The 13,413-nt window shown below is 37.9% G+C and overlaps 1 protein-coding gene across 1 annotated transcript in view; it reads right to left on the bottom strand.

Annotated features, from left to right (window-relative positions):
- Positions 1-8,917, bottom strand: part of LOC149110685 (uncharacterized) — a 63,596-nt gene extending 54,679 nt beyond the window's left edge. Inside the window, exons 1-4 of the mRNA XM_089291358.1 lie at positions 8,596-8,917; positions 6,820-7,104; positions 2,587-2,734; positions 1,261-1,424 (exon numbers count right to left, since the gene is read on the bottom strand). Of these exons, the coding sequence (XP_089147484.1) occupies positions 1,261-1,424; positions 2,587-2,734; positions 6,820-6,919 (412 nt within the window). The 5' untranslated portion in view covers positions 6,920-7,104; positions 8,596-8,917. The remainder of the gene's footprint in view (positions 1-1,260; positions 1,425-2,586; positions 2,735-6,819; positions 7,105-8,595) is intronic.
- Positions 8,918-13,413: the final 4,496 nt, after the last annotated feature.

The following is a 13,413-nucleotide window of genomic DNA, read 5'->3' as shown; positions in this document are numbered from 1 at the left end:
CTTTATCAGGGATGTCGTGGGTGTTGCAATGCAAATGAAAAATATCCATTCATATTTATACTAACTTAAGCAAAAAAAAAAAAAAAAAAAAAATTTCCATTATTTTATCCACACATCGTTTCAAAAATTGCTTTCATCGGATTATTGAAAACGAATATTTACTCGAGAGTGACTATCCGCGTCACGCAATTGTTTACATTCCAACGGCGGATTTTGAGCAAATCTATGAGAAACACAGGCCAAGGCGGGCGACTTAAAACCATTTGTTCAGAGATATTTTTGATATCCTAACAGGTGAGTGTATGTTTAACCCGTAGAAAGTGTTTTTATGGTATTTAAAGCTATAGCCCATAGAAAAATATGGCGATGTTTTAATGCAATAATTCAGTTGCAACACATTGTAAAATTTTGCGTGTCTGTTTGATCTCGTTTCGGACTCAAAACTGACTTCGATTTACTTTATTTTTCACTCAGTCATACCATGAAGACCTGGACTAAATATAAAATTCATTGACAGATTCTCAAGTAGCTCGTCTGCGGAGCGCGAAGCAATCAAATATTCAGAAAATTCAGCAAAACCGGAAGTAGATTTTCAGCCGAATCAGGGCGAAATCGTTTTTGGCATATTTCTACCAAAGAAAGCTGTATTAGCAGAAACTAACTATGGTCCGTTTCTTTTCTTACTAGGACCTATCTATGGGCAAAATACAAGCCAAATCAATTTATCGACTTATGCCATTGATAGGCGATTTAGGTCGATTTTTCTAGGCATCCATTCTTAAGTTTTAATACTCCTGGTAAAAACGCAGTTGAGCAGCAAAAAGAGAATAAATAGCTTTAAGAGAGAAAGCCTGGAAGTTTTGTGACTCATTCTGTATAGTACTTCCAGATGATAAAATGCGGAAGGCGAAGAACAAACTGCCGAAGACATTTTCAGGTCTGTTATCAATCAGGATAAACAAAAAGTTACTTATCAATACTTTTTCTCATTGTGCTGTTTTTCCGTTCTGTCATATTTTTTACTTAAACTCAGTGAAAAGTATTGTTATTAAAAGGATATCGGTCTTTTTTGTTGAAACTATTAGAGCTAATTGAACTTCTGAGTTAATGGGACGTTTCCCAGTTTGTATTATTGGCGTCCCTCGTTGAAGTTGATCCAAACTGTTTCTCGAACAGGCCCGTTTCCTTACAAAATAGTATTGTGCTTTCTATTAACCGATATCTCTTAACACTATTCTATTAGTCTAACGGTTAACTTACCATTGTTCATCACAACATAGAAAGCCTTCAATGTCGTCCGATAATAATAATAATAACTGTAGAGTCTCACTTGGGCATAGCTTCCCGAAACCAGAAGTGCAAATGGTTCCTTTTGACCACAAAAGTACGTACGTTGACCATTACCAGTTACAACTGAACCAAAACTAAAATACAACAGGAAGAAACAAAAGTAACCAACTGTATTTGACTATTAAATTCAACTCAGGCTACAGCACCGTCCATCGCCTTAAAGCCCTGACCGAACGGACTTGCAAATACTGAGAGGCAAGTTGAAAACTTGGGTCTACTTGCGACTCCGTTTGACCAGGCCTTGCGTGGACTTGCATTGACCTGGGATAACTTCCGCTCACTTTAGTCGAAATCAAATTTGCACGCAAGTCGGCGCAACTTTTTCACCGTTTGGCCACCCACCCCAAGGCAACGCAAGTTGACCTATCATTAGCCAATGAAACACAGGATATGAGTGTACTAGCGAGGAACCTTGCGAACCCGTTTGGCCACCCACCGCAAGTATCTGCGCAAGTTCAACTTGCGGCTACTTGCGACCACTTGCGAGTCCGTTTGGCCAGGGCTTAAAGGGCAATGGAACTTTCAGTAGCAACGAATATACGATAGTGGTTTAACAGTGGATAGGTGAAGACGCAGAAACCAAACACTCGTGAGTTCAAAATAGAACGCAATCCTTGTCTTCCGCTAATAATCAATGGAATTTCATTTCTTGGTTTTGATAAAAAAAACTATCCAGGGAGAAAAATAACTCTTGTCGATTCCGACGCATTGGAATGACGCAGAATCTTGCTAATTAAGTAGGCAACCATACTAGTGTATGGTGAGATTGAAAGAATATCATGATTGTTGGTCTGGAGTGTATACAACAATTTTGAAACAAAGGGCTAAACTTCTCATAAAAATCTAGTGCGAGAAGTACTTAATAAGTCGTTATTGGCTTTTCATACTCTTCATAGTTTGTACATTTTTGCATTAGCACGAAGCGTTTATATTTTGGTAGCGTAGGTGAATTTAACTCAGTTCTTTTTAGTATTGCTTCCGATCACATGTTAGTCTAGCTTAGTGGTAGGTTTGTGTCCTTATAGAGAAGTAAAACAATTTCGTGAACGCAAATCTTGCTGATGTTAATGTCGCAGGGGAAATTCTGGTGACATGATGCACGACAGACCTTAAAGACAAAACATAAGATTTTCGCGTTCGCCTGGTATTTTTGGATTCATATCGCGATCGGCGAAAACTAGTACTAACGCGTGGGATTAGGATCATGACAACAATGCAATAATCAAAGGCTCTTACCTGCAATACCGCGTTTGGAAATGTTCAACAACTAGAAGTATACTTGAGTTCATTAACGGTGACTGGATTTCCCAATAGCAATATCCTGAATAGTGTGTGCTCATTACATTGATTTCTCCTGTAGTACCATTGAAGGTCCCTCCACAAGCTGTAAAATGAAATAAGCAACAATTACAAAATCTTTTCCCTCGTCTTGGAAGGCTTTACAACGCCGAAGGGCAGAACACCGCGCCATTTTCCATTAACAATCTCTTTATGTACCCGTTTAAATTATAATACTAGATCTAAGCATAATGTTCGGAAACCATCTGCTCATAGAAGATGGCGGCATTTTACCACTCTAAAGTTTGCTGCAGATATATGGAACTCCTTAGGCCGTACGCTTAGAGAATCGCCAACCATAGAGACATTTAAGAGTGGCATTTTCAAAGCCGAACTTCGATTTTTCGTTTAATGCTGTAAGTATAGTGCGTAGTTTTTAAATATTGTCGCTTTTAGTTCCGTATAATTATATTTTAGTTTATTGAAATCCAGTTCATTTTTCCTCGATTTGCTTTTGTTTAATCCTAATAGAGGACCCTTCTGTAAATAACTTTGTCATGTAGGCCTCCTCATTAAAGGTTATTTATCATTAAGAGCCATGTATATTTGCATGTTTTCTTGTTATTAAAAAAGCAAACGAAAGCACCAATATATAATACTATAAATTGTATAAGCTAATCAAGATAGACCTAACTTAAGTATCTGATACAAAAAGTTCAAACGCGAAAAATAACTTTAAAAGATAAAAGAAAGGCGGACATCAAAACAGAAATAACGTGAGCAGGTGGCGTGGGGTGGACTGCGAGCGCAGCGTCTAAGGCCTGGTTACATTGATTTCACTTTTGAAGGTCCTCCCACAAGCGCTAAAATTAAATGTACAAAAATTACAAAAAAACTGTTTCCCCCGTAGTGCTTGCTGGTAAAACATTTCTTTTTAATTTGCACATCAATTTTCGTATTCTTTGTAAAATTCACCGAGTCTTTACGCTTGTTTAATAACGTGGCCTAAGTTTTCAAAAGATGATTCCCTTGGTTATAAATTTGAGAAATCTATCCTAAGAAAGCCCAAAAAACGCCAGGATTCCGCAAAAATTTCGATTTAAGAATTTTTTGTTAATACAAAGTTAGCATTTTCATTTATTCTTATCAACTTTTTCACTAGCTGTTAAAAAGAAGTGATACTATTGATACTCAAAAAACGTAGTCAAGTACACATGTAAACCAAGCTACAGATAAATCTCAAAACAATGTATTGCAAGTACTCCAAGTTAGACTTAGACAATTATTAAAGTACCACTAACCACAAAAACGTTCTTTCCTTTAATGAAACCTACTAGTTTCCCCATTAGTCAGCTAAAAAATTATCTCGATTGATAAAATCCCCGCGTTTCTGCAGGCGTTTTAAGTTGTGTTTTCTGCTGCCACGACTGAGCATAGTGGGATCTGGGTCGGACTTTTAGTGACGTCATTGAAGGACATAACTGAAAACACTCAAGACAAGTTTCACACTGTGTTTCGTGCGCTTTCAACTCATTTTAGGGTATTTGTGCTTCATACTTTGGACGAGACTTTTAAATCAGAGCTCAGAGCTCAATTAAGCTAACCCAGGAAAAGGTAGAATTTTGATTTGAGTTTTGTAACTTTGCAGTGAGGTCTTTTGTATATTGTTTGGCCTTTTGTTTTGAGTTTTAATAATCACCAAATACACAAAACAAAGCAGCAAAAAACATTTGTAAAGACGAAAAAGTTATAATTCGGTTAACTTTAATCCTGGGTTAGCGTTAACCGGCTTCCGAACAATCCTGCCCTCTTTTCAACAAGTTAACCCGACATGAGCCCGCGATCCAATCGAAAACCAGCACTTGGTCAGCGATCAACTTCGAAAAACAAGTGACCTCGATGAGCTGTAAACCTGAGCCCGCGATATGGTCACGTGATACTGATCAGCGGATACCCTGTTTTGACAGGTGTCAATTGATCATAACATGGATGTCCAATATCAAAGAAGTACACGGTAAACAAAGGCAGCATGTTTCTGTCAACCTATTATTTGGAGTATGGCCGCCATGTTGCGCGACTCTATCGTCGTCGCCGCCGTCGTGCGTACGCGCCCACGAGCATTACCACTAGCCGTGATAACCATAAGAAAGTCAACTCGTGCGTTTTCTTTTCTTACCTATATGAGTATGGGGCTCCGCTTAGCCGCCCTTCGGGCCGCCGGAGCTCCGCTAAAATGTTGTTGACTAGCCTACACGACCCCTACGGTTCGTGACATTTGTACATTTGTCGTTCTCTGTTCGGTCACTCGACCTTTTTGTTGCGTCACTCGTGTTTGTGAAGGGCACTTTACGTTGTGTTATAAGGAGTAATTTTTAAGTAGAGTTGAGCTGTTAGACCGTGGTATGTCATACTTGTAGATGTCATAGGTCTGTATGATTTCCGCTCTTATCTGCATGTCGCTTCGTGTTTAACACCTCTGTAATTTGCCATGTGCTTATGCATTGTGCTAGTTCTTTTATGTCACATCTGGTTCACCCAAAATTCATGTGTTATCCATTTTCGTATCCTTTTTTTTAATTATTTTTTTCCATGGAAATATCGATTGCCATAAAATATATTATCACCTAATTTCAATCTATCTTCAATCTTTATATTGATCCAGTTAAGGGACAACTGGTAAAAAGCTCATCGAAAATCTTTGGAATGGTCCAGTAAGAAATGTATCCAGACACTTTAATTAAGTCAAGCCCTTTACTTGAGGCTATAAATTAATACGACATTGAACATTTTAAGTGTCTGTTCTCACAGGATTGTTGTGCTTAACTGGTTGAATATTGTTTTAAAAGGGGGCGGGAGAGGAGAGTTTAAGCGACAGAAAACTGTGGTGTTTTACCACAAATCTCGACGAGAAATCTCACAAAATGGGCTCAGATCATAACGTGACAAAACATAGGCACGCAAGTACCAGCATTGTGATTAGGCTAATCCAACAAGTTTAGTTATGATATTCGGCAAAAAAGAATATGTTTCACCTTAAAAAGTGTAATATTAAGCCTAGTTTTATCAAGGTTTGATTTGGACACTTTGATCAGTAGCTTTGTCTGTAAGAACTTCAATACAGCTTTTCCCGCAAGACAGCTAAATTATGCAGCCTGTAATAGTACCTAACGGTGAAAGCAGATTGGCGAGTAATTTTTTATGGACCTTTATGGACTCATTTCATAACAAGAACTAATCTAATTCTATAATATGATCTTATTCTGTTGCTATCATTGATCAGATTAATTACAGTTTCTTCGGTTTTGACATTCCAAGTTATATCTATTTTAAAAGCGATCTAAACGAGAAGACACTTTTGGAGGTCTCGAAATCTGCAGAGTTTGGGAAGTGTTCTTGTCACATAACCCTTCCGAACACCTGAGAGCCTTTTTGGTGACAAAAAAAAAAAGTTACAGAAAAAGTAACTTTCTGAGAGACGTAAAATTTACCTCTCTTAACAACTAGACATCAGAAAGAAAGTACAAATTTTATAAGAGGTCTCGAAATCTGCAGAGTTTGGGAAGTGTTCTTGTCACATAACCCTTCCCAACACCTGAGAGCCTTTTTGGTGACAAAAAAAAAGTTACAGAAAAAGTAACTTTCTGAGAGACTTAAAATTTACCTCTCTTAACTGTGTAATCTGTTTTAACATGGAACTGTCCCATTTCGTAAACGACAATTTGATTGGTTCTTTAAGAAAAACCCCAATGTGATTGGTTTTCGATCGTCCTGGAAACATTCCCCCTTCCTCCCAAACAGTGTTGATTTTCTTATTTCTTAGACTAAACAGATCACCGCACCTAAAACACTTAGCTACACCTAGCTAATTCTCAGGTATGCCACTTAAACTAAAGGAAACAATATACCAGCGACACATAATAAGCTTACAAATCCTAACAGGTGGAAGCCAGACAAGTTGGCTATTTACAATCATGACCGAGAAGCAGAACTTGAGTTTACCGAGAAACAACTCCAGCTAAGTGGTACTAAGTGGTAACAGTGGCACGTAGCCCGTGAACTCCGTATGTGTGGGCTAACTTTGGCTATATATTGCATAGGCATAGATAATCACGAAACGAATACAACAGTAACTAAAAAAAAAATTAACAATTAAGTAATGGACAAATTAAGAATGTCCATACAGCTACCAACCTGTGCTCTCGTATGTTGTACGCAAAGGACCCTCTCCAACAGATGTACGACCTGCAACTTTGATTTCGTAAGTCGTGGCCTCCATGAGACCTGTAATCATCAATACTCGGGTACTTGCATTCACTTTGACAGTGGTGAAGTTCTCGTAGGAACCATAACGTCTATAATACACGACGTAGCCAAGAAGAACTCCATGAGTATCTTCTTCAGGTATTGGAGACCAGTTAATCTCAAGAGAGTTGGGACCATGATCGTATCCATACACCCATGGAACATAACCGGGAACTAAACGACAAAGAAAACTTCCGTTTGATGCAATTGTGAAACACAAAGCTGTCTTATTAAAAAAAAAAGAAAAACAGTAGTTTATAATTAAGGGGGTGGTGAGCGTTTCGCCAGGTAAGGTAAGTGGTCAAATAAGCAACACTTGTAGGTTGATTGATCGATACATGTACTACCAGCCTATATCAGTTGGTGCTAAAATAATATTTTAAAGCGAAGCAACAGTGTCCCCTATCTAGCCTTGATTTTTACTTAAAACGTGCTTATAACTCAACAACGAGCCAAGAGATCCTTTTTTTTTTAATATCTTCACTATGCTAACATTCAGATTATAGAAAAAAATTTAAAAACTTTAGAACCAGCTTAGAAAAAGAAAAGTTAAAGTGGATTCAAATTTCTCAGGAGGTTATTAACGTGGTTAGGACGTGGGCTTCCCGGACAATTTACTTTCAAAGGTGCCAAGGTAGGGGAGGCCTGCAACTCCGCTAGAAACCCAACTAACGGCTCGTGATTTACAAGCTATTCTCGCGTTCTCCCAACATCCCGCGTGGGTCTTTTACGCCGGTAAACCCATAGAAAGGGTGGTCTATTACTTAAATATTTTGCCAACTGCCCTTTTTTCTTCGCGTTTTTTTCAGTTCGTGCCCATCGCTTTTACAAGAAAACAGGCACTACTCGCAGTGTAAAGTGCATGTGAATTAAAAAATAATTGCTGCTTATTTGAAAGGCTTTTGAAAGTAAAGAAGAATGGCGTTTTTCTTTTTGGAATATCTTCTTTCGCGTCAGAGATATTTACGTTTTTGTAAGAAAAGTGATGACGTCATAGGTGGTTTCACAAAAACAGCACAACACTCAATTGAGAATAACTCTAGAAATATTAAAGCAGTGTTCTTTAAACTTGGCACCAGAAATGTACATCACAAAAGAAACATAATGACACCAATCGTGCTATTGCCATGACAACAGTTATGCCACTGGTTCTGTTTTAATTGAGACTAAAATTCCCAGATTTTATCTTAAACAAGGATCATCCACTCCCACCAATCTAATGGGGAGAGTTAAGACAATATGGGAACCATTTGTGTTCCGAGGAAGACCCTCTGTCCCACTTTAAAAGGTTGCAAATGGGGATATTTGGTTTTTCACAGAAAGAGACTGGAGCCAAGAGTGTTGCCATGGCAACAACATAGTAGGTGTCATTCTGTTTCTTTTGTGATGTACATTTCTGGTGCCAAGTTTGAAGAACACAGCTTTAATATTTCTAGAGTTATTCGCGATTGAGTGTTGTGCTCTTTTAGAGGAACCACCTATGACGTCATCAGTTTCCTCATTTGCATAATACCAAAATGGAAATATCTCTAAAACGAAGAAAGATATTCCAAAAAGGAAAATGCCATTCTTCTTTACTTTGAAAAGCCCTTCAAATAAGCAGCAATTTTTTTTTACTTCATAGGCACTTTTAACATAATAAGTTACAAATACCAAATTACATACCGCCCTCTTTCGTACGTATGTCAGTTTTCTCGCTGCTTTTTAGTGTTGTTACATTAGTTACTCGATCTTTCAGGAGAGCAACAATCTTGACTTCGTAATTGCTGTAGGGTTTCAGATTGCGCACCACGGTCTTTGAAGATGAAGCATTCTCTACACTCAACAGAAGAATGTCACTGCTACCTCTCCGTATGCAAACAGCTACATAACCATATATGTCAGTGGAATTTAAGCTGCTGCTATTCAAAGGCAACCAACTGACATTGACTGTTGTAGAACTGATGTTGCCGACTGTGACATTCCAGTCACGTTGATATGAAGCTAGAAAATCAACAAATATGAAACACGTTGTTGGTAAAAGGAAGTAATTTGACCGCATTTTTTTTAGTTCAAAACACTACAGCCTTCAGCTGATACACACACAGTTGCATATAAGTTTCAACAAATTGCCAATCGATTATTTTGTGAAGATTTTCTTGTCACAGCTTTCATAAGACTACAGACCTAGTGCTCCTCTTGTTATGGAACAGCTAATTCACCTTTTTCCCCTTTATTCTCTGAAACTCCTGCTTTAGTATCTTTTCGTTGCTTGTCTTTTTTTCTTAAATCAGCCCCCTTTTTTTCACGTGTGATATTCTGTTGCATCTAAGTAACAGGCAATTAATGGCTGGAGACAGAAACGTCAGGCATTCCGAAGGCTTATATTACTTCCATTGCAAATAGTCTCTTCTGATCGGTCGAAAACCACATCAATTTCAAAGTAGCAAAATGTATTTTCTGCATTTTGTTTTGCGTTAAAAAGAGCAAATGAGACAGAAATTAAACATAACCATACCTAAATACAGCAGGGAGAAACACAAAAAAGCGCTCTGAAATTGATCAATAAATTCAACTCAGCCTACAAGCTTGTAGGATTTTGACAGGATATATTACTATTACACATTACGTCTTTAATTTTCAACGATAAATAATCAATTATGGCAGAAGTTTTCGTAGAAGATAGGCGCAGACAGCCCACAGGTAACGAGGCGAAAATCAAATAAAATATATGTTGGTTTGCAAAACATTTACGAAAAATTTGCTAAACCAGCAATCACAACGATTTATTAAGAAATTAAAAAGAGCCATGGCTGTTTGTCTATAGTAAAAAAAACCCTTAGGAATATGACTAGATTATGTTCATAAGTATGGAGTGTGAAAAACACCTTATGAAAAAAATTGCTCTTCTTCTTCGACTAACTCTACAAGCAGTCCAGACGTTCTGTTTGTGGAATAAATTTATAAGAAACCGCGCGACTCAGGACAATGACTTACCATTTGGAGGAAAGTAAATCATCGATAATAGAGTGCTTAGCGGAGCTTATAGGTCAAGCAAATTTGGTGAGATGCGATGGGTTTTTGCGATGGGTTTTGGAAGCCAGCGACCAATATACAGGAAATCACGGAATACATGGTTCAGCTGATCCCAATTTGGAACAGATCCGTTGATTATTCGGGAATTTATTGAGCTTTGTGTCTAGTTGGCTTTATAGCTAGCCTAAAATTCTTTTATAGTGGATAACACCTCCGATAGCAAGAAGGGAACAAATTCCGTTTACATCCACTTCCAGTGTTATGTGCAGAGGCGACATCTTTCGACCGTCTTTCGACATGCCATCTTTCGACATGCTGTTTATGTACCAGTCAAATCGAAGCTTCAACATCCCTCCCCGGGCAACCCCCCAAGCATTTGAATTTTTGGAAAATTTTTGTTCAAATTCCCCCTCCCCGGGACAAAAAACTGTTCAAATGCCCCATCGTAGGTCCATTTCAGGTGATCAAATGCCCCCACCCGCGGGAAAATTAGGAGATTACTGTTTTAACTTTTCAGTAGCTTCTATTATGCTTGTGAAGCTGTGTATGTAAACATGGTTTAATAGACAACACCAAAGAGAACCAAGGCCCTACATGCCACGAGGCACGGGGAGGACAGGTAACAGATACCCAAAGAGAACCAATAACAAAGTTGACAAATTTTGATGTCGAATTATTATCATTAAACCTCTAATATAAAAGTTGCGTTTTGTCGATGTTGATCAATTTCATGTAAGTATTACACTAGGCCAATGTTCTACTCGTAGAGAAACACGTGGAGAATATCTCAATTTAACATATGTATATTTAATGCCTCTGTTTCGATTGAAGCCAATTTTGTTAGATATTGGATACATCAGTAAAAGAGAAACAATTACAACGTTAACAAATTTTGATGTCATATTGTTAAACCTTTAATTATGTAAACGTTTATTAGTAAAATTCAAATATTCATATTAGCATTCTGTCGATGCAGAACATAACTATTAATTTATATGCTACTACTGCTGTGTCAGTGTATCAATGCGAACTTCCAAATTTGCGCAGTTTTTAAAATGAACTTAAACTATTTAAAGAATATATGAGAGTAAAATATGTTTGTTTCTGTTGAGATCATTTTTGTTTCTTCCTTGCTCTTGTTTCTGTTGCTTTCTGCACTGCCTTGGCACAGTTTTCCTTCTTTTTATGAAGATGGCTAACCCAAATCTTCACTTCATTTAAGGAAAGGCAACACTTTTTAGCCAATATGATATGGACGTCATCCGATTCAATCCCCTTCTTGAAGGCCTCTTCAATAATTATAATACGGAACAAAGCTTATGTGGGCCTTTGCTTTTCAATCAATCCGCCACGAATCTAGGCTCGATTTCCAGCCGTTTTGTGAGCCCACGTTCCTTGCCCCACACCACAGCTTGATCACTGGTCTATCCATTGTATTTTTTGACCAGTCACAGCTAGGCCTGCTCGAATCGAGCAGGCTTGGCTGTGATTGGTCAATTCTGTCACTTGTCTATCCAACATAGTGGATGTCAGTTCTAATAGAAGTTCTAATGGGTTTTCTCTTTTGCTGTAAAGTGTGTTTGAGAGCTCTTTCACATCGACAAATTTAGGGAAACACAGCAGGAAGCCATTTTGAATTTGTTGAAAGGGAAAGATCTTTTAGCTTCACAGCCAACGTCCTCAGGGAAATCCGTAATTTTGCAGTCCTTCCCGATCATCGTCGATGTTTCTTAGATGAGTCAGATTTACAAGTTGTGCTTTGGCTACCTCTCTGCTCAACTCGCTCATGCAGGACCGAGCCAGGGTCCTTACTTCAATAAGTGTACAAGCAGCTTTTATTGGGGATGGACGTTACACGCAAAACAGGAGTTGAAGGAGGTTTATTGCATATCGTGCTAGGGACCCCGGAGTCGTTTATCAATGTAACCGAGGGCGATCCATATTTACAAGTGCAACTTAAAGGAAAAGGCTGCGGCTGAGTGTCATTAATGAGGCGCATTGTATCCGACACTGGTAAGAATAAGAATGATTTGTTTCAAATATTTGTCGTAGCTGATTCCAAATTAATCTTAAGAAAACACTGTATATGAAATGTGGGTTTTATCAAGGCAAGTTCTGACCGCCCGCCACAATGTAAAACACTTAAGATAATTGTGTAACACCGAAAATAAAGGCTCATTGATTTTAATGTTTATATTGTCTTTTGATATTGCAGAGATATATAAATGACAAATATATGTTACAAATGTACATCAGTTTTAGGCTTTAACAACTCACTCAAAATTATCCAATATTATTATTATATTATATCTCAATTTAGTTCAACACGGTTTATTGAGTTGTGACAATTTTTTTTTTTTTTTTTGTGATCAGTTAGTCCTTTCAGCATTTTTTATGGCTTTATGTACTTTCTATTGAATACAGATATCAAACCATTAACTGGCCCTTCAAAAATAATTATTTTCACCAAAAAATTGACAGCTGATTAAGTTTGCACAGGGGCTTTTCCGTTTTTAAGAATAAGTGAAATACGTTCTCTTGTTAAAGGGGTCCCTTTTATTTGTTGTGCTCACCACAACAGCAACTATAAAAGCCAAAGACAAAATTATTCAAGCCTTGGAGATGGAAGAGTTTGTCATTCTTCATCAGTATCCCAATAAAAAGAACATTGTGTATTCTGTTCAAGTTGTCAGTGGTGATGCAAACCTCACCTTTGCTCTTTTTCCTAACCCCGACTATATATTTATTATTTACTGTCAGATAAAACAAGTTGTCTTCAATGATACAGTGAGATCTAACTCTAACCCCTTAGAAGACTTAATCTTTGGGGGGGGGGGGGGGTGCACTCCCTGCACCGCGTTTAGTATTCAAAAGACGTAAACATTCAGAACGGTCGATTTAGCTCTCACAGAATGACTTCATGATACTCCTTACCTTAGTTTGATGTCAAATAAATCTATCTTTCATGACTAAAAGTCGAGTTCGACCGTAAAGAACTCCGTTGTGTTTACATTTTTGACGTAGGCCAGGTTACATAGCATGTCGAAAGATGGCGTGTAAAAGTTGCTGTACGGCCTTCACGGTCAACTGATTTCGGTGAAGTATCCGAAACGAACGGCCCGAAGTAGCCTAGACAATAACAGAGTACGCATGCGTTTAGATCAGTTTTGGCTAAGGTTCAGGGATTTCAATTCCTGATCTTCCGTAAATGTTTATGTACGGCAGGACACCGAAGGGGCTCATTTACTCGATCCACTTTGCTATCCGGACAACTTCAATCATTCTCACCAAATCACTCAGTCAGAGAAAATGCTGATTACTGTAACTTGTTGGAATGGGAAACTGAATCTTTTAGCAAGTTTGCTGCATTTTAGTACAAAAGAGCAACTTTCTTGGAACATACGGTTGGAACTATTGTTATGCTTATACCTGTAACACAAACGTTTTTATTTGACATGCACCTCAACT

The sequence above is a fragment of the Orbicella faveolata genome, unplaced genomic scaffold (assembly GCF_042242905.1).
Source record: "Orbicella faveolata isolate gen_17 unplaced genomic scaffold, um_ofav_v1 contig_24, whole genome shotgun sequence".
In the NCBI taxonomy this organism is placed as follows: domain Eukaryota; kingdom Metazoa; phylum Cnidaria; class Anthozoa; order Scleractinia; family Merulinidae; genus Orbicella; species Orbicella faveolata.
The sequence above is the reverse complement of the archived record's forward strand: the minus strand, read 5'-3'. Positions and strand labels throughout refer to the sequence as shown.